The sequence below is a fragment of the Rhamphochromis sp. 'chilingali' genome (genome assembly GCF_963969265.1).
Source record: "Rhamphochromis sp. 'chilingali' genome assembly, chromosome: 2".
NCBI classification, from domain to species: Eukaryota; Metazoa; Chordata; class Actinopteri; order Cichliformes; family Cichlidae; genus Rhamphochromis; species Rhamphochromis sp. 'chilingali'.
The window spans coordinates 56799635-56820933 of NC_137930.1; the positions used below are offsets into that span (position 1 = coordinate 56799635).

Below are 21299 nucleotides of genomic sequence, written 5' to 3' on the forward strand. Positions count from 1 at the left end.
AGCCAGCAAATTGTTTATTGAACTAATATTACAAACTTTTTTTTTGCATCATTAGGTGAAACAGGCTAACAATGAGCAAGATGAGAGATATGCATACAAAAAGGTGAAGTGCTGATATGATATTCGGAAGTCATACTACCAATAAAATTGTGCAATACAATTCTGGGAAAAGCAACACAGAAAAGAAACAAAGTAAAGTTAAAAAAGAGAAGACTTTTAAATGTAGCTTATTCTGTGAGGGGGGGGCACTAGCCTTAAAAGAGAAACTGAGTAAACATAAAATCTTACTGTATGAGCCTTCTGACAATGTGTGGACATTTATATATTAAAAAAAAGCAAGTTTAACTGTAAACCAATCAAGATCTTTGTGAGAGACCTGCTCTCACAAAGGAAGAAATACAACTATATGCTTCTTTTTCATTTGATTATCAAAATATTTTTTTGTTGTTGTTGCCATTTGTTCATTGGATCAGGTGAACAGTGGGGATGGGATCAGCTGACAAAGCTGCAACTGACAGCAGATCTCTTGTTTCTGTAAACACCTCAAGACAATCTAAAACTAAAACTCGAGCAGGGTGTAAACAACACATCAGTGCACAAAATCCCATTTAAGGAGACTGAAAAGTTTCACTTAACAGCTGATTGATCAAATATAAACAGCGTTTGAAGCTTGGAATATCAGCGTTTGAAGCTGCTGTAAGAAACAGGAGATCCCAGTGAAGAGGAAACTTTAAAGTACCCGATTATGAAAATGGAAGAGATATTTGGCAATACGGTGAAAAGCTTCCCTCATATATTTAACATCATATTTCCATTTTTTTTTCTTTTAATATAACAATCATCATGACTTTACAGCCACTTCAAGTGCAGTCAAACTGCGAGTAGGGTACCTGTGAGCCGAGCGTAAATACCAGGTAAACCAATGTCACACTGCCACACTGAGGACAACAAATGCAATTACAATCAGCATTTACACCAGCGGCTCAGAAAAATCTCAAATAAAAACAAATTGCGCACAAGGAAACTGGACCATTTAAACATGTAACACAAACACAGAAAAACCAAGAGCATGCAAAAACTGAGTAACCCACAACAGCGTGAATGGATTAACCGATCCTGCCAATACCAGATACTCAACTGATTCAATCCAGTGCAATACAGTTTGGACTTTCTAGATATGTCTTTGTGAGAACGTGAACAGTTCCTAAACTACTTTAAACAACACGAATAGCAAAATCGATAGCCAATAAAAACCTCCCAAATAAAAATGAACTGATAATGCTTAAAAAACAGACAATACTGGCTCACGTTAGTTTGATGGCTTATAGAAAGTGCACTGCTGCTCAGCAAGTTCCAGATGCTCTTTCTAGAACTGATAATACCATGGAAATGTGGCTTTTGACGCATCCCTTGAAGGAAACTACAACTGGAAATGTTACATACACGCTTGAAGGCCTTAAGACCTAAGTTTCAGCAACGTTTTCATTTCAGCATAAGTGATTTGTGTGCACGCACGTCTCAGTGGCAATTTAGTGGAGGGAAAAATTGTGTGAGTGTAGAAGATGACAGCACAAATGAATGACACAATAATCCTTCAACACATTTAAAAGTCAGCTATAAAAAGGAAATGGATCGCAGCCATTTGTTTGAAAATACTGATTTGTGCTGCAGGTTGTTTTGGCCATTGCATGAACACGTAAGCGTACAGAAAACAGAGGATTTACAAGATTTAATTAAAAAAGAAATGGCAGGAATACTGATAATACTGATAGGCCCTTTCGGGCTTGTGACATTAAGTTCTTTTGATGTGGTTGTTGCTTAAAACGTATAAAGTTGATAGTTCCAGCTCTGATGCAGAGACCAACTCCAACGATTAGGTGTGGGAAAAGCGCTCCGTTCATCACTGCAGAACAGCGGCGCTCTGCGGAGATGATCTCTTTGTCTCCGTGCTTTAGCCACTCAGCCTAGAAATGCGACAAGTCCGAGGTCAGTTTTCCTCCTCGTCGTCGCTGACAAAGCTCCTTCTATCCTGACTCGTCTCTCGCTCCCTGAGGAAGGTCTGTCGGATCGCTTCCAGCTCCGTCAGCTCGAGACGGACTTTCTCCAGGTGGAAGGCGCGCCGATTTTGGATTTGCCTCATGGGGAATGGGTTCATGTCCACAAAGGCAACGCTCATCAGCTTCCTGGAAAATATTTTTTTAGAAGAAAGAGAAACAGCATAATCCTGTGAGCCTGGATTTTTTTTTATGTCTTTGAAATTTAGTAAACCCATGCATCCTTCTTTCAGCATCAAGCATACACCACTGGAGCTGATACATAAAACTTTATTAATAGGTAGGTTATTATTACAGCTCCAAAAATGGCCACTTGAGGCTAGCTCCAAAACAGAGTCTGACCAATAAAATGGTATAAAACAAGCATGCACAGTGCAATTTTAAATGTAAGGGCTGCTACCTATAGCAATCTATTTAACAACTGCATCTCAGCATGCCGCATTTAGTCCAAACCATGGCTGTGCTCAAGCACCGTCTCACAGAGCTGCTGCAACACCTGCAGTGTGAGAAATGAAGTTTGCACAGGCACAAAGCCGATACACTGTGGGTGATGTGATCGTACAATTTAGCTACAGTTCAGGGAGACCCGGGAAGCTGTTTCAAGGTGATGCAGATACTCTGTCCACAGAAACTTCATTCTTTCACAGGACTGGAAATACGAAAACAGTGCAGCTACTGTACCTTGAATCCAGGATCGTGCGTGTGAAGTATCTGAGATATTTGAAGATGGCTGTGGAGTCCTGCAACTTCAAAAACTCCTCTTCTTTGTACTTGAAGAGCGCAAGAGCAAAGCGGAATATGATCTGTGGAGAAAAATGGCGTAAAGTCCTGTGTGACTGTAGCATGAAAATATTTACTCAGGAACATCTGACCTTTCTTCTGTTCCCTAAGCAGGTCCTCCAAATATAGTCAATACCGCCTTAATCTGAGGCAGTTTTGTTTGACTGGGTTCATATCAGGTTTCTGTTAAGAGTTAGGCTCGACAGCTTTAGTGTTTTAACTTGTATCGTTCAATCAACACACAATAGGGCACATTTTTGCTTTAACAAGTTTGCTAAAATGCTTCCCTTAAAAATTCTATAAGGGGATGCTACGTCAAAATCGGTTATTGCATGCGTTTTCTTTTTTTTTTTTTTACCTTTTTACCTTTTTTTGCATGTCATTAAGCTGAAAAGTTTAGAAAAAATACAAAACTTTGTAGGGGTGTAGAGTGGGGTTAAAATTTAGCTTGCGTACACAAAAAATAACGATTTATTAAACTAAAGAATTTTGGTTCCTTGGTGGCAATAAATAATTCGTTTAATAGCGTGCAATTGGATCCATCTGGCAAACATGCACGGTTGTGTGCCGGCACGTAGCTTGAGAAGTGATCTCTCGTCACCGGTTAGTCATTAACTTTAAAACAGTTTCCTGCTGAGGCTAGAATTCAGGTTTATGAGAGCAGAATCAAGCCTCTTACCTTTGGTCCTTCAAACAGAAACGCATCCCAGATCTTGAAGAGGATGTCGCTCACCACACTGTCCACAAACACCACCAGGAACCAGTTAAACGTAATGAGGGAAAAATCGACTTTGTGCTGCTCAAAGTGGGCGTGTAGCCGCGGTAGCTTCTCGCTCATCAGATCCTTGAACACACGCTGGTCAACCTGTACGAATCAAACCAGGGCTTGATTTTCTAAGGTGGTCAAATTTAGCAGACAGACAGAAAAACAAAGACTGCTGATGTCTGCATTCCTGCTCTGTAAGTCATCAACAGCAGTCACGTGAATATGATATCACTGACACCAGGGAGGTTTGTCAAATCTAATAAATAAGCAGTACCTTGTCCCTTCTTGTCTCATGGTACAATAAAATTCAACTGTTTTTTTGTTACCTGTGAGCCAAGGAGAGTCTTAGTGTAATAGTCTCTTGGCATGAAGACCTCCACAATAGCTATAAGGGTCCAAAAAGCATCCTCTTGATCTAAATAGAGCAAGGCAATTGCTGCCAGCCTGAAGAAATAACATGCAAGAAAAAGGTTAATGGTTACAAGCCAGAAAAAGAGAGACAGAAAGAAAGTACACACTCAAGCTCTAGTACCTGTTCAGTCCTTGACAGTAGCCGATATCTGGATTCCTCCATGAGAAAGCCAGCAGGACGTTCCTGAGTTTTTGGATGCCGCCTGCACTCGGAGAGGCATAGTGCTTGTTGTTGGGCAAAGTACGCAGCAAGTCCAACTCGATCTGCTTCGAGGCCGGGTTGGGCTTCTCCCTTGCTACGTTTAATAAGGTGTCATAATAGTCTGGGGGCAAGTGGTCACGAAACTTCTTCACGTGGAAAGAAACACACCAGCGCCACACCTTGGAGCGGTGCCCATGTGGCACACCACAACGAATCAGGGCCTTTAGCTCAGGGGAGTGAACCAGGTCTCTGTTCATGGTGCTGGACAGAAAGTTCTCCCACTTGACCCCGACGGAAACCTCCTGATCCGTCATGGACAGGGACTTCAGCTCCAAGGCCCTCACCTTTGCGATCAGCTTCTCCTCCTCTTCCTCCTCCTCGGGGACGGTCTTGAAGCCGTATACGTCATACTCGCTAGCATTGCATCAAGACAGAGAGACAATTCATCAGTGATGCGGGTGAATTCCGAAAGCCGCTCAAAGCTGCAACAGTAACATGTTCACATCCTGGCTTCTGCATGTTTACATCACTGAGCGGTTTCCAGAATGTGTAAATACATTTTTGATGAGCCAAAAAGGGCATGCCTGGGCTTGCAAAGAATTCAGAAACTGAAATACAGATTAGCAGAACTCGTTCTCACAGTCAAAAAACATGCGTATGGACTCTTAATGCAGTTTATTTTCTCTTTCAATAAAAACAACAACAACAACAACCAAAAAAAAAAAAAAAAAAATCAGTGCGTCCTCTGATGAATTGGTATGGTGCTGGCTCTGGTAGAAATGCTATAACTGCTCAACATTATTAAATAAAGATCTGCTACTTTTGACCCTCATATGATTGACAGTGGAATTTTTTTAGTAAGCCACAGCACTGAGTATGGCACGTAGCTGTGCTAACAACACCTACATTTGGCCATTTATTTTCATATCTGCTATAAATGCCGGAAACCAGACGTGTGGGCTCTCGCAACCTCTTATCAAAACTCAAGATTTCTCTTTTTCCATCCCTAAAACTCTGATCAAGTAGCCGTTTTTAAGTAATTTCTTTTCAAATCACCTCCAAAGCATCTGTTAACGAGGCTTTCGGCACATACCTGACAGTGTTTGGTTTGAAGATCGTGTGCTCCTGCTGGTCTGTGTTCTCGCCCTGCAGTGCATCTTCTAACAATCTGGAGATGACCTCCCGGGCTGGGCTCTGCTCTGAAGACGAACATACCGGGTTCTTCACCTCTTGAAGCAGAACCAAGTACTTACTCTCCACCTGACACAGCTTGGCCTCAAGCGCAGTGCACTGTGGAAAAGAGGGCAAAATAAAGTCTCAGCTTTAAATTTAAATTACGTTTTAGAAGCACCAGCTGAGCTTCACACTGGACTTCCCCTAAACCTACTCAAACTTCCTGTTTCTATTAACAGGATAATGCACCATTAAATATAAAACACAAGAGAGTACCTTTGCTTCTAAAGCCTTTTCTCGACTCTCTGCATTTCTGCGCAACACCGTCAGCTCCAGGATCTCTTTGTTCAGGAACTTGTTCTGGGATTTGTAGCCTTGAAGACTGTCCTGAAGGTGAATAATAAGACAGACGGGGTGTCAAGATGTTCAGGCAGAATTTCAAAAGCTACAGAAAAAAGAAAATCAATGTTGATGGCAGTTTAAGATCAAGATAACTTGAATCTTATTTAAAGTTTTGCCATCTCTACCTTGAGGATGCTCAGCTCCTGCAGCTCTTTGTGAGGTGGTGGTGATCCAGCGTCGTTTGCATTTCCGCTGTGCTCGGAGTTTTCCTGTGACAGCTTCATGATGATCTCATCCTTCGCCTGGATGGTCTCCATCATCATTCCAAGCTGGTCGTTTATCTCCCCCACCTTAAGTTTCAGGCTCTTCAGCTCTTTTTGCAGACTCTCCTTCTCCAGGGCGAGACGCTCCATGTGACCGCACATGGACTGAATCTGACCATCTCGTTCCTTAAGCAGATCCTCCAGCTGTGCAACTTCTTCCTGAGTTGGTACTGAAGTTCGGGTCTGGTCTGAGGCTGCTGACGAATCTGGAGACGGAGCTGGACGGCACCCGGTGGGCCTTTCGCTCTGGGAGGTCCTTAAAGTCTGCTGCAGTAGCCTTACCAGCTCCTGGATGATAACACATCATTACTGTAAATTAAGCATGGTATATTATTTACTAGGGCTGCCACGATTAGTCGACTAGTCACGATTACGTCAACTATCAAAATCGTCGACGACTGATTTAATAGTCGACGCGTCGTTTGAAGCGTTGTAAGATCACAAAAGACACAGGAATAAGTAGTGGGACTTAAGAGTGTAATAACGGACTAAAACAGAAGATGGCAGCACTGCATGTACAAAGATGCCAGCTGCCGTTAAACCCCGAAGAAGAAGAAGTAGCTCTGTGCCAGTGTTGCCAACTTAGCGACTTTGTCGCTATATTTAGAGAGTTTTCAGACCCCTTAGCGACGTGAAAGCGCGTATGGCTTTTACTCTCAAAAAGCAGCGGGTGCTGTAACGCAGTCAGTTCTTCTTTTACTCTTATGCTGTTTTGTGGATCACAAGGTTTAAAACTACTTATAAACACACACACCAAGTAACTCCACCAGAGTGCCTATTTCGAGTCACTTTTTCCGATCCAAGCCCGGGTAAAGGAGCAGGGTTGGAATTGTGACATTAAAAAAAACAATAATTGCTAAAAGAAATTTAACTTGTAGTTCTAAATAAACTCTAAATGCATTTAGGACGTTTTTTACTCACTTTATGTCTCTTCCACGATGTTATTTCTCTCTCCAACAACATAGGTTACAATTAGATTAGCATGACCAATTATGTAAATTAGGCGATAACGTCATTTAGCGACTTCTAGCGACTTTTAGGACAGCCAATAGTGATTTTCCTCTGTTCCAGAATTCATAGCGCAGCCCAGCTCAGTTTCCAACAATGGCGGCAGCTAGTTAGTTTTAATATTACTCTTATTATTCTTTCTGGGTCACAAAATAAACGTTTAACATATTTTAAGACGAGAATGTAACTGTGTAAACCTCAAAAATATCCGCTCAGTTTATCAAGACACCACATATTTTCAAAAGCGCTCCGACGTTTTCGGAGACGTCTGTTACCCACTAGCTCGATAGCTAGCCGGGGGCAAGGCTCACTAGAGCCCGTGAGAACACCGGACTCCCGGCTAATTGTTTTCAAACCCACCCCTGTCTTTCGCTACTCAGGTTAGACATATATAAGTCATTTAGATAACTTAAAAATGTTATTGTTTGGCTTTTTTTTAGTATTTTATTTGTTCCTGAGTAAATCGGTTTGGCTGAGATTAAAGTTGTAGTTTTTACACAGCTGAATAAACATCAAGCAGACTGATTATCAGAAGTGTGAGATGCTCGAGAATATACTCCGGTGTCCCGTTATATTTTAGATAGCAAGGAGTTTATTAAACTTCACTGAAACAATGTGCAAATTTCATTAAAATTTAATAAACTATTATCTTATCTTTATCTTTAGTTAGCACATACCTTAAACACTTAAAGCTGTAAGCTAATGATAGTTATATAAGAGCAGATGCATGCTGGTGCAATAAGCTATACGTTTTACACCCAATGGATGCACGATCTGATTAGTCGACTAATCACAAAAATAATCAGTGACTAGTCGACTATCAAAATAATCGTTTGTGGCAGCCCTATTATTTACAGAAAACATCAAATTTGTTACACTTTTTTTCGTTATCATGCTCCTGGTACAGATTTCATAGGAAAACAACTATCAATCTTTTGACCAGGAAGTAAAGCACAGAGGTAAAAAAAGGTATTCACTAAGTAAGTATTCACTCTTCTGCCTAGTCACAGCGGTTTTGACCAATCAGCCAACCTTAAAATAGAGGGGGGAAAAAAGAGAACAGAAAATAAAGAGAAGGAGTGCGACAGCTGTGAATGCTGTCTGCTGTTTCTTTGCTTCTTGCTAAAACATGACTAATCATTTGCTGACTTCTTGTAATAGTGAGAGTATCAGTATTATACCAAGGCACTTGGTCAGACACCACAAACCTAGGCTTGTGGTGTATAACAGACACTACAAACAGGGATCATTCACTTTCAGTAGAAACAGAATATTACATTTTTATCCGATCCAATCCATAGACATGTGTTATGCTGTTATAAATAACAGTAGTAGAAGAGATCCAACTATACCTTCTGGGTGGCCAGCTCTTCCTTGAGTTTAGCCTCTTCCTGCTGCAAGTGACTCAGTTCTTCCTGCTGCTGCTGGCTCTGGAGGCGAAGCTGCATTTCCAAAGACTTGCTGCCGTTACATTCCACCGGCGAGCTTTCGGCACTGCGGCCTAACTTTCCAGAGCCCAGCAAAAGCTTCTTAGGCCGCGAGGGGTTGCGCACAAAATCAAAGGTAAACGCCGATCCAAAGGAATCTGAGGGAAAACACAAGTTCATCAGCTGTTATCTGTGACCCTCGGGAGAAATGTACGCTGAGGATGAGTGTTAAACCCTGGCAGAAGGGTGGGTGGGAGTGGACGTACGTCTGTGTGTGTCCGGATGATGTTTCTGTTCAGTAAAGTCCTTTGGCGGATCCACGAGCTCCCATTCCTCCGAGGGACTGTTGCTAGTGTAAAACACGCTGCGTCGTCCCCCACGCAGGTGAGACATGGAGTTCCTGACAGAAATCAGGAGATTTTTTTTTTTTTTTTATTTCACAGGTTTCTCACACATTTCATTGCAACAAAAAAAAGGGGGGGGGGGTCTTTAGAGATTAAAGAAAACACGGTATGAAAAGTGACAAATCCACAGAGATCTACGATGAACCACAGAGGAAAACTGATGCTGCTGCAAAAGGCCGACGGGATTGCAGCGTTGGACAAACAGAGAAAAAACAAAGATAATAAACACAAAGGCATTTTTGCAAGAAGCTAACATTTAGAGGAAAAAGTAAAGCTAATGGTGTCAAACTTGTTTTTCACACCTCACCATTGCAACATGTCAACAACTGTTTCTGCTGTATGCAACACAATGAAGCGCAAGTCTGCCTCACACATCAGCTCTCTATATATATTTTTATAGATATCGGATGTGTTTAAACCACACGTTTCTGACTTCCACCTGGCAAAACCAAAGTGACTAAAGAGCGCTCGTGCTTTTCTCAAACTTTATGGGTATAAACGTGACAAAAGCAGTTAACGTCACAGTACTGGAGTATTCTAAAGCCACTTCTTTTCTAATCGGGGGGAGGGGTTTCTAGCTCCGAGAGCTGCAATTCTCGCAGATTCAGTCACATATCAGGCAGCTACTATACTGATACCTTTGTTACTGTCAAGTCAAGTCAAGTCAAGTTTATTTATAGAGCACATTTAAAAACAACCAAGGCTGACCAAAGTGCTGTACAGTAAATACAGATAAAAATACAATAGAACACAATTTCGTAAAACACCTCGCTGATCAAATAAAAAAATAAATAAACAAATAAATTAAACCTTTCTAAAAGCCAATGAAAAGAGGTGAGTTTTAAGAGCAGTTTTAAAAGTTTCTAGGCTTTTGGAGAATCTGACGTGAGGAGGTAAACTGTTCCACAGTCTGGGTGCAGCCACAGCAAACGCCCTCTCTCCCTTTGTCTTTAATTTATACCTGGGAACATCTAAAAGCATCAGATCGGCTGACCTCAAAGATCTCCTGGGGCGATAAGTACTAAGGAGTTCTGACAGGTAAGAACTGTGTATAAAAGGCACCGTGGTGTGGGTTTAGGAGCAGTGAAACTCTGGGACTCCAAGACTCCCTTAATAAGGGACACATACAAAGCAAACTCCAGTCTACATGTCACATTTTTAGGATTGCAGCATGTTGCCTCTTTTCAATAGATGTGTTGTACATCTCAAAAAGGGGAACTGCTGATGGTTGCATACTAGAAAAACAAGTGAACCATGGATGTAACCATTTCCTCTACTGCAACCAGTGTCTGGATGAACTAAGAAGTGCTTTCTTTGCTCAACACAGCAGACAAACTAGTCGTGCCTGTTTGGCGGCGACCTTAAAAAGAAAAAAAAAGAACAAGATTTTATAGAGCTGTATACTTGCGTACAGATTATTTCCTGGAAAGCTTTCGTTACACTTACCTGAGCTCCATGCCAAGGTTTTTCAGGGAGAAATTGAGGGGGTTCGTGGAGGGCCCTCTGGCTGTCTGGGCTCCCACCATTCCAGCGCCCTCTGTTTCGTCGTCCATGGAGAAATCACTGCGGACCTTCTCCATGGTTTCACATGGCTTCTCAAAGCTGAAAGCATCTGAGAAAAAAAAAAAAAGACCAAAAGAACTTAATTATCTGTTCTAACAAAACAAAAATCAAATCAAAATGACACCAAAGACTGACTTCCCAAGAACAAGATGCACAGCCGGGTGAAACCTATGCAAGTTAATACCTGCTTTCTAACGATTACTTCTTTCTCAGACCACCAACCCCCTTCTTAACATGAAATTAATTAGTAAAAAGAAGCTTTTTTATTTGTTAGATGTGTCATAAAAAGTGATGCTACTGCAGAAGTGGTTTAAACTGCCAGCAGGGGGTGTCTGAGTCATACTTGGAAAAATGAAGTCTGTCTGTGGGAAAACACCTCTTTCTGCTTCCTTTGTCTGTGACTTCAGTAAACACTTTCCTGATGAGTTCATGATGTCAGGCTCTAGTTGTTAAGCTTCAATGAATACTGCTTCGTTTTCATATATTATGCTTCTACTTAGACTAAAAAATAAAAAGGATGATTAAGCAGCGGATGCGCTGGCCTACCTTGCGAGTGACAAATCACTTCCATATGAGTGTGCGGCAGGCCTCCATTTCTCATCGACCCATGCCACATCTGGCTTTAAATCATCGAGGTAGTGATATTAATAATGCTGTGAGACTTCACACACAGACTGTGGCCAACAACATGTAGTGCAGCCAGCGCCACGCACCTATGATCAGACTCGCGTGGCTCTGATAAAATCTTTGAAGTCTTTGAAGTGGCATCTCCAAGAATGAAAATAAAAACCAACGTCCTTTATATGTCTAATTTATTATGTCTTTATCATGTGTTACTATGTCTACTTCTGAACCAGTTTTAACTTCTGAACGTTGCAGCACGGTTTCCTTTTAGAGCTTCAAAAGTCGACACTTACTTAGACTTGCTAAGCCCGGGCATGTTAGTCTTTCGCTATAAAAAGTGCGACATAAAAACACAGCTCGAGGGATCGTTTCAGCTGACGCCAGACATCGCTGATCTCACAGCTCTCTCGTGCACTTCACTGCACCGAGCAGGTTCAAGGCGAGACCGAAAAGCAAAACGCAAATGAATACGAGAACAAGGAACAAAAGAGTGTTCATTCTGAATCGTCAGAGAAATCAAGAAGTCGCGGAGGGTTAGACGAAACACGGCGACAACAGCACTGATAAGCGGTAATATCCAAGGCGTTTGTGGCTTTTGAAGACAGATGTGCACCGAGAACATTCTGGGAAAGAAAGACATGGACAGGAAAAGGATTCACAGGTCGTTTCACTCAGCTAATCACAAAGCATGCAGAAGAATCCCTGTTTGCAAATGTAAACAGGCTTAAAAATGCTTGTGTCCTCATTAAAGTCCTTTATTAGCCACAGATATGGATGTACATATTTTCTTTTCCACTTCTGCTGGATAACAAATGAGATTCATATTTTATGTAGAGTCCAACAGATACTCATTCAAACATATCAGCACTGGCGTATACAGTCATTGGCTACTTAATTAGGTACACCTTGCTAGGACCACGCTGGCCACCATGTTGCTTCTGGAGCTACATAACAACAAGAAACATTCCTCAGAGATTCTGGTCCATGCTGACATGATAGCATCACACAATTACTGCGCACACATGATGCAAATCTCCCGTTACAGCGCATCCTAAAGGTGCTCTGTTGGATTGAGATCTGGTGACTGTGGCCGTTTGAGCACTCACTGAGATCTTCAAGACCATTCAAACGCTTAAATCATCAGCTTTGCATGATGCGAGCTTTGAGACATGTCACACAATCAAACTGGAAGCCAGCATCGGTGACTGTGTTCTGATGGCTGCTGCGGTAATAAAGGGATGGAAATGCTCAGGAACAATGCTCAGGAAGGCTTTCCTGAGTATAAACAATGCTCAGTTTTTATTAACGCCACCTGCAGCAGGCTGTACTGACATAAGGCAAGATGACACCATGCTTTCATGGTGTTTATGACAAATTCTGACCCTGTCAATCTGACATGCTGTGAAGTGAAAGACCCTCGTCTGCATACTTTTCTTCTGTTACTGTTCCCTTCCCATCAGTTCAAATGAGTCTGGTTGTTCTCCTCTCAACAATTTATATTTAAAAAAAATTGGAAAACAAATAAACATATCATTTTTGTCACAGACCATTACTTGACTGCCTACTTTATATTTGTTTAGACGTGAGGTTACGATACCAGCGCCTTTGCTTCACAGCTCAAAGGGCTTTCTGCTTAAAACAAAACACAAGCCGAATGATGTCAATCTGAACTTTTACCCTTTCGAAACACTCAAACACTTTCCTGCAGAAACTTGGTAACAAAATACGCGAGACTCTTGTGATTTGTAGCGCTTGTGTAAACTTTCAGTTGTTGCCCGGATATGATGAAATGACAGACTGATAACATATCCACTGTATGTGTGAGTGCGTGCGAACCTGCCTACCATTATCTTTGCCTACAAGGCCGGTGTGAGGATAGGCCAGCGTCGGGGAGCTCCAGCTGTCTCTCTGACCAGAGCCTCGCATGTTACTGTACTCCCAACGTTTCTGCTGCAACTGCTGCAGCCAGTAGTGCATCACCTGCTTACTGGGAGCCTAGAAGGACACAAACGCACACTCAATTAGACTTTAGATCTTTGAAATCTTTAAGCACGCCATTAACACAGCAAAGTGAGTGAGATGACGTTTTAAAAGGCATCTCCATGAGGAAATCAAGGCAGCGACAAATGGAAAGGGAAAATGAGGACAACTTGACTTGACTTGACTATTAGGATCTGTCATGTGAATGAGCACAGACACTGGTTTCAGTCTCAGTTCCAGCTCTCTCTCTCTTGGTATTAAGCATAGACACTTAAAAAAATAATAAGACAGACTAGAACTGACTGAGTGAAACCAGAGGCACCTGTCTTGGTGCTGAACCCGTCACAGTCATATGACAGCACCAGGACACCGTCACATGAGATGCTGTGACCCGTGAAGGCAGATGAGCTCCTGTGTAAAAATGTCTAAACACAAAACAGAGGACTGACGGTGTTTGCAGGCAATCAGCTGGAAGAATGCGCTGATTAAGCGCTTGGTTTGTGCGAGAAATTGATTTGTCTTTTAAAAAACAAACAAACGGATTTTCTTCTTCTGATCGCGTCAGAATCGCATCAGATCACGTTGTTGCCGAGCAGAAATATGTACTTTGTTGCCTAAAAACAGCTGAGTCTAAATCTGTTTTCTTTAAAGGAAAGAAGAGAAGGGCGTGTCTGCCTTTTCCAAACGAGAAAGGAAGTGACAAATGACATGAAAAGCAGACCTCGTTGCAATGCTGTCAACACACGTTTAATGAAAGAAAGAAAAGTTCCTACCTTAAGTAGAAACTCTTTGTCGGCCGTGCGGATCTCAAACTGACCCTCTTCCCCGTCCAAATCGTAGCTGAAACACGCATCGCATATTTCGATGTGTCCGAGCGGCAGGGCATCCTGGGGAGACTTGAAGTAATACAAATAGCATTTCCTCGGATCATACACAAACCACTTCGGCTTGTACCCCCTCAAGGGCCCCTTGCCGGACAGTTTGTTCAAGTAGCCACACAGTTTGGAGGCCTGCTCCTTCGCTCCCTCGATGTCGGCCACATCCACGGACCTGGAGTTCACGAATCGCGAAGCCGTGCAGGAGTGCGCCTCGCTGCCATCCTCCTCTTCGTGCATCTTTCCTCGAAGTTTCTTCTTCTTGCAGCACAGCGGATGCCCACTCCTGTTTCCATCCACATGACTGTCCGTTTCTTTGACAGAGGAGCATGGGACATGTAGTTCAGCTCCGAGGATGACGTGGTTGGTTTGCTGGTTGGGGTGGAGTGTAGCGGCTCTGTGGGCCGCTAGGTGGCGGTGTGTGATCAGATGAACAGCCAGCTTTGAGGGCTAATGAGCAGCAATCCTCCAACGAATTGTAAAGAAAAAAAAACTGTAATCAAAAGATAGAAGAAAAGATATGAGGCCTACATAGGAAAGAAAAATAAAAAATGCGTTCTGTTATCTGCCCTCGGCACAAAATGATCTGCGGTGCCCACACCCACACCCGTGTCACGCGCAGCCGATCTTGTAATTCTTGTTCTTGTTATGCTAATTTCAACTGCTTTGTACTGTTTATGGCAGTGTGTGTTTCACAATTTGTATCTATAACCTCGAACAGATACTGAATATGTCAGGATACAGCTGTAAATTTTAAAAAACTTAATAAATAGCTCAGGTAATTTTATTAAGATTGCACACTTCATTATACATAGATTCAGTGTGCTAAAACGTGAGATAAAAACATAAATCTAAGTAGGTTTTGCAATGTCTTAGGACAATGGCAAACATTTACCAGATCTCCACCTGACAGGTCTGACTGGGTTATAAACAGTGAGCAGGTCAGAGATCTACTGGAAATCCAAACCACTGGGAGCTTTTTGTCACCTCAGAGTAGCTGCCTGTATTGCCTAGCTGACGGTTAAAAAGATGACAAATAATATCAGTATATCTTCCTCCAGTTTTTAGCATTTCCATGCTTACATGACAGTCAAAGCCCTATTAAGGCTAAGAGAGGTGTTTAGAGTTATCTAATGTTAGAAATGCACAGAGATTTTGAGCTGAAGAGCATTAAAAATGAACATTTTTGGAGATACAAACAACCCTCGCCATATTTTGTTGATTTTTTTTTCACCTCCAAAATAAGCAGTAAGTATAAAGCCACAGATGCCATAAAGTGTGTCAGGGTGTTGGGTTAGTGCTAAAGTGCATGTAACCACAGTGAGCCTACTTTAACTTTCTTCTATCTCACTGTCACTTTTCTCAATCTGTTCTAATAATGGATGAAAATAAATACATAAATAGTGGCATTATTTACAATTTAAGTGATAAGTCAAAAAAAAGTAAAGAAATGTTCCAATAAAATATCACCACCTGAAATGACGTACCTTTCCACTTTTCATAAAACCTACAGCATATATGTGACTAAGTCGAATCCATAGCTCGTTTAACTAGAGTGCGAAAGAGGAGCTATTGAAGTGATTACAGGAAATTTGTCTCCTGGATTCAGAGCTGGCAGAAGTTTCACATGTTCAGGATGTTTTGGTGACTAATGGTTGCAGATGTGAATATGATTTAGTTTTGCCCCAGTGCTGTGGGTAAACAGTGGATGATTTGTCTTATGCTGGGAAATACACCTGATGTTTCCCCACTTGAGATGTCAAAGATAAAACAGCAGCTTAAAAAAACAAAATGCAATACTGTAATACTGTAATAACAGTAACCTGCTAGTTTTCTTACAATTAGAAGTATTTGTGAGGTTAGGATCCTTGTTTTGCTCTGAGGTTTCAAAGGACACTGTAAACAAAGGTGATGTGCTTCCGTTGCAATGACATTTTGCATTTGTTAAACTGACTTGTGACCTTTTATAAGATCCACATCCCCCTCATAGGTGTGTTAGGCTAAAAAAAATTATCAGCCTAGACATCCTCCTGTCTGGCACCTTTTTTTATATGTGCTGTAGATAAAATAAATTTCTGCCGATCCGAATGTAATGTTCATTGGATTCTTTACAAACACGGACCGGTGATAACATTTAACCCCAAACCTTACTACTCCCACAGAGGAGCACATAATGACTCACAAAGAACAACAAGAGCCGCCTTAAGAGAGTGTTGAAATTCTAGGCCATGGTACTGTACAGCAGCTCTTACTCATTTGTGGAACATAACAGTTCAGTTATTGGCTCTGCGTTCATTCATCTAAATTAAATTAAATTACACTAAATGACATTGCTGTACACAATACCCAAGTGTTTGATCAGTTGTGTATAAACAGGAAACATGTTTCCAAATTGTAAGTGATGTTAAAATCCAGTTGTGAAATCCCATCTCATCCTGCTCGCTATGACACAGACTCTTTCTCGTTACTGCATCTCCCCCTGTGGGAGTTCCTACTGTTCCCCACAGAGCAAAAACTGCTGGAGGTGATTCATGACGCCTGTCCCCAACCAATGGGGGGAATGAGTTAGCAGGTATTTACTGTATGTGAACCTGAAAAACAAGCTTGGAAATACCTCATCTTACTGGGGCTTTGTTTATTGCCCCGCCCTCTACCCTCCAAATCTGTTCAAACATACACAGTCTTTCCAAACATTTCCATTCCTACACATTTTTGGTCCAGCTTTAGCAACAATGATCTGAACTTACTTCAAACCCAGATCAGAAAACACAAAAGATCAACTGCTGACGCAACTTATCTCCCATTACTCTGGTAATCAGACACTCCGTGGGTTAAACATCTCCTCTTGCAAACCAATGCACTCGTGTGCACACAAACCACAGTTTCTGTAAAGCTTACTTTCCGTTTCTCTTCAGGAAGCTCTCACATTGTTCAGCAGCCTTCAGCTGTCTTTTTGATGCAAATGAACTGTTTGAACTGCGCCTTGCCCGTTGCCATGTACCTCTACTTTCCAGACCAGTGGAAAAATATGTGTAATTGTAAATGTCATCTGTCTATATCTCCCATGTAGTGTCATACTCCCTCAAGACACTTTCAGTTGGAGATTAGAGACGGTTCAGAAGTTAAGAGAAGTATTTTAATGTTTGCTGAAATGACACCGGGTTCAAACCACACAGTGACAATCTCAAGGAAAGGTATGTACTCTCGCCATTGTTAAATACTTTATAGGAATATTGTATGAACTTTATAATTAAATTATTCATAATTAAATTAATTTTCTGATCTTTTCTTTCCAGGGATTGAAAGGAATTGCTGTTTACTTTACAGACAACAGTATCCCAGAATTGAAAAGGTGTGCCGCGTTTCACAGTCGAGACCAAAGGATCAAAAACAGACAAAATCTCCCTGCATCAGGACCTATTTAAAATTTTGCTTCAAGGTAAGAACTGCTTACAAGTCTTTTTCGAACTAGTCGCTGACTCTTTTAGTGACTAACTTGCTTTTATGTGATGTTTGACTTAGAGATAGATTATAAAACCTCAAAGTATTATTTGAGTAAAACGAGAACATTGTGGATTTTGAATATTTTTTCTCTAAAACATCAGATATCATGTAACAGCAAATAAATGCTGTGTACTAAACTAGAAGCTCGCTTTACACAGACAGGTGTAACCGGACTTTTCCAGCAGCCAATGACTTTCATTTAAAGCTATGAGAACATTGAGCTGCTTTCAGGCTGTGGTTGACGCCTCCTGGAAAATAAGCAAATTAGACTGTTAAAATGCTGCCACACAGCAAACATTGGGGAATAAATGCTGGTTGTCTTCAGCGGATGACGGTGTGTTTTTAATCAGGATCGGACGAGGATGGAGCAAAGGGACACAACAGGGGATCCTAATGCAGACGGGACTGAAGTCAGACTCAGGGAGCTGACATCAAAGTGGTTCATAGAGACTCAGGTGCCACTCATGGTCAGCAACGGACTCCTTCCAGCTTGGTTCCTGGGCTTCATCACAAGACGGTAAGGATTCATAAAAGGAAAAAAATGGAAATAGCAAACTGAGAAATAATCATTTTTTACACCCAGTTTTTTTTTTCTAAAACCAAATCATATCCTCTAAGCTGCTAAAGCCACATTTAAAAAAAAAAATTTCTTTACATATAATTTAAAACATATAATATAGTAATGTAAAAAGACACGAGGCTTTTTGTTCATGTATTTATTTTTATTTTTGGTCATATTGTGAAAATGTATCCAAAAAAATAAAAATAAAAATAAACCTTTCCTCTGATGGAAAGTGTCCACTTTGTAATACACCCACTGGCACCTACTGGCCTTTCCTCCAGCACACACCCACATTCAGTGCACACTTACGTGATTGGCAGTGGCAAGTTTATGGAAAGGGACTGTAACGAAATAGAATTTCCACGGTGCAGCACACAATCCACCTCGCTATGCCCATAATCTACCAGGCTGTTGCTGTAAATGTTCTCCAAATGTCTTTGAAACACTTTTTAAAGTTAGGAGTTGGAGAATTTAACACTGTTGTTGGTCTGTCTACAGGGATGCTGAAGAAATTCTTAAAGAAAGGGAGCTCGGCTGTTTCCTGATCCGTCTTAGTGAAAAGGCCATCGGGTACATCCTGTCCTATAGGTGAGTGGTGGTTTAGTCTAAAGAACACTAAAGTAGGAGTTGTGTAGTGTTGTTGTGCTGCTGAAGGTAAACTGCTTTGTTTTACAGAAATTATGACTTATGTATATATAAAGTGTCTTAAAGATAATGTGTGTCAAATCGATCAAATCTATCTATTTTCTAACCCCACTTCTAAGCTTTTGTTTGGTGGCTTATTTTATTGGAGGATATTCATGTTTCAAAAGTCAGAAAGTCGTGTGAATATATGTTATTTTAGTTTGCTCCAACTATAAAATGTGTCAATGCTTAACAAACTTTTTGTTGTTGTTGTTGTTGTTGCAGAGGCAGGGATCGTTGTCGACACTTTGTGATAAACCAGAATGAAATGGGGCAGTTTGTAGTCTATGGAGACACCGAGGTACATGACACAGTGCCCAGTCTGGTAGATTACTACAAAACAAGCCCCATTGAACCATATGGAGAGTACCTGACAAATTCGTGTTTTGAGGTGAGACAAAACTCTTCTTTTGAGTTCTTTTTTTAAATGCCAAAGGTGAAAGATAGAGGTCCAAGTGATGTTTTGTTCTTTCAGGCCCTGGATGAAGACCTATATGATGTTATCCAGATTAGCCCCAAAGAAAAACCTGTTGCCGCTGTCAGCGCTGTGAAGAACAGGCAACGAAAACAGATAAACTCGAGTTTAGATGAGCAGCCTAAACGGCCACCAAAGGGCAACAGGGCGCACGAGGTGAATACAGTCAATAAATTATAGAGCTGCTGTCCAAACTAATGTGCTGAAAATAGTTCCATTGTTTATTTCACCTCACTGACTTTTAGAAACTTGTTTTGTAAAACAGGAAGGTCCGCCGTTGCCCCGAAGGAGCAGGCACCTCGATAGTGCCACCATCAACGAGCATGAGGGGGTTTTGTATGCCCAACTCAGGAAGCAGTCGCCAAGGGTTACACCCAGAGACCAACACATGCATCAGGACAGTTTACCCAGACCTAATTCGAGTTCGACTTCCAAGGATCAAATCAATGGCAGATGTAGTCCTCCGTCACATCCAGAATCCGTTTACTCGGAGCTCAGCATCCTAGACAGCAAAAGCAGGTCTCTGCCACTCCTGGACAGCAGTTCTGACGGGGAGCAGTCTTACAGACTGAACGCACCTCCCGACACCCCTCCGAGACTTTCCCCCAGGCCAGTCAGACAAGGTAACGGCAGCAGCTCCCAGTCAGAGAGGACAGATTTGGGCAGCAGACCAAGCAGCAGCCACAGCCTGGACTACTTGAGTGATAATGCAGTTTATCACCTGGCTGGCAGGCCCGGGAGCCCACACACTACGTCCTTTGACACTAGATTGTCAATACCAGAGGAGCGCACAGATTCTGTGTATGCCGAGGTCCCCGGCGAAGCCCCCGCTGACTTCACATATGAGCCGATTCGCGGCCACAAGGAACCAATCAACCCTAAAGCCAGCAGCAACACTTACGAGCCTCTGGAGGACATGAGACGCAAACAGACCAACTCGTCCTGGGGATTTAAGGTTTGTAATGTTTTCAAAGCACTTTAATTAAAAGAAATAATTCTTTTGTGTGTCATACTTGTATTATAATGAATTTATTTACCTCTTACAGAACGACAAATGGAAGTGGCTCTTCCCTGAGAACAAGAAGAAATGGTAAAGAGGCTACTTTACAGCGTACTGAGGAAAACGTTTACTTGTTTTGATGATTTCACACTACTACTACATAATACACTCTGGAAAACCACTGTTATGTATTAACGATTTAATGAGAACTTATGTATGGTTTTTTTAACGTATTTATTTAAAAATATAACGATACGTGTGTAGTTTCCTTTCCACGAACAGGTTTTTACATGTGGTAAAAACTGTGTTACGTGTATGTCATATTAAAAGCAATCTACTGTATAAGAGGCTCTAAGATCATTATTATGCCATTACTGTTATTAGAATATTACTAAATAATTACTTTCGGGGTGATCATTAGGGTGGGGAAAATGTACAGCAGTGCCCTACGCAGGTTTCAGGGGCCCCAATGAAAGTATGACTGTAAAGGGGGAAAAACCTGCTGTTCAGTCCACAGCATGTGATTCAGCTTGAACTGCAGCTTATGTTGAGGAGAACTGTTTTCATCTACTTCTCATCAGTGCACACAAACCTGGGCGTATATGCTACACTTTCCTGTCAACATGTATCCTGTAGATGCATATATGTATGCAGATATGTCTACGGGCTGTAGGTAACGGAGAAGAGGATAACTGTGAAGAAATGGGGATGTGCGGTTTAGAGCTGCTGTGGAGCGATGACAGCATTTCCACGTGTGGAGCTCGAGATGCAAATAATAAATAAAAATAAATCAGGATACAACAACGTACAACTATTATCACTGCTATGAAAATGCTTCCACCTTTAGCTTGCCTTGGCCATGTAATGCACTCTGATTATGGTTTTCCATCGCTCACTCAAAGAGCATTCCCTGAAAACACTAAATCATGTTGTCACAGAAAATTACCATATGTGGAAATTCATCTCATGGCACCGTGTTTACAGTTGATCTTTAAAAATGTTACATGCTGCTTCCGTCAGTTTTGCACATTCACAGGAAACTTTATTTGCATACAGTTTTCAAACGTCTGTTTGTGACACCAACGGGGAAGTGGGTTAAAGGTTTATTAACTTCTATCATTTGCTTTTACTTTTTTAATTAT

The 21299-nt window shown here is 41.5% G+C and overlaps 2 protein-coding genes across 2 annotated transcripts; one reads left to right on the forward strand and one right to left on the reverse strand.

The window, feature by feature from the left end:
- Positions 1-5: 5 nt before the first annotated feature.
- tbc1d2b (TBC1 domain family, member 2B) lies at positions 6-14285 on the reverse strand. Its single transcript, XM_080875816.1, is given in 14 exon segments — positions 6-2183; positions 2736-2857; positions 3514-3699; positions 3927-4044; positions 4133-4627; positions 5307-5503; positions 5663-5773; positions 5914-6339; positions 8412-8644; positions 8753-8886; positions 10337-10502; positions 12922-13072; positions 13831-14252; positions 14255-14285. Coding segments are annotated over 14 exon segments (2973 nt in total). The 5' UTR covers positions 14271-14285; the 3' UTR covers positions 6-1987.
- A 563-nt stretch (positions 14286-14848) lies between these two features.
- LOC308392663 (uncharacterized protein) lies at positions 14849-20483 on the forward strand. Its single transcript, XM_080875817.1, has 9 exons — positions 14849-15180; positions 17003-17126; positions 17229-17371; positions 17787-17953; positions 18497-18586; positions 18908-19073; positions 19158-19313; positions 19423-20112; positions 20204-20483. The coding sequence occupies exons 2-9, from the start codon at positions 17072-17074 to the stop codon at positions 20249-20251; spliced, it is 1515 nt and encodes a 504-aa protein (XP_080731943.1). The 5' UTR covers positions 14849-15180; positions 17003-17071; the 3' UTR covers positions 20252-20483.
- The last annotated feature ends 816 nt before the right edge of the window (positions 20484-21299 follow it).

Bases quoted from the DNA above. Each gene is read 5' to 3' on its own strand.
- LOC308392663 (XM_080875817.1), top strand. From the start codon at position 17,072: ATGTTTGCTGAAATGACACCGGGTTCAAACCACACAGTGACAATCTCA. The intron at 17,954-18,496 runs GTAAGGATTCAT...GTCTGTCTACAG, and splicing joins CTGGGCTTCATCACAAGACG to GGATGCTGAAGAAATTCTTA. The intron at 20,113-20,203 runs GTTTGTAATGTT...TACCTCTTACAG, and splicing joins ACTCGTCCTGGGGATTTAAG to AACGACAAATGGAAGTGGCT.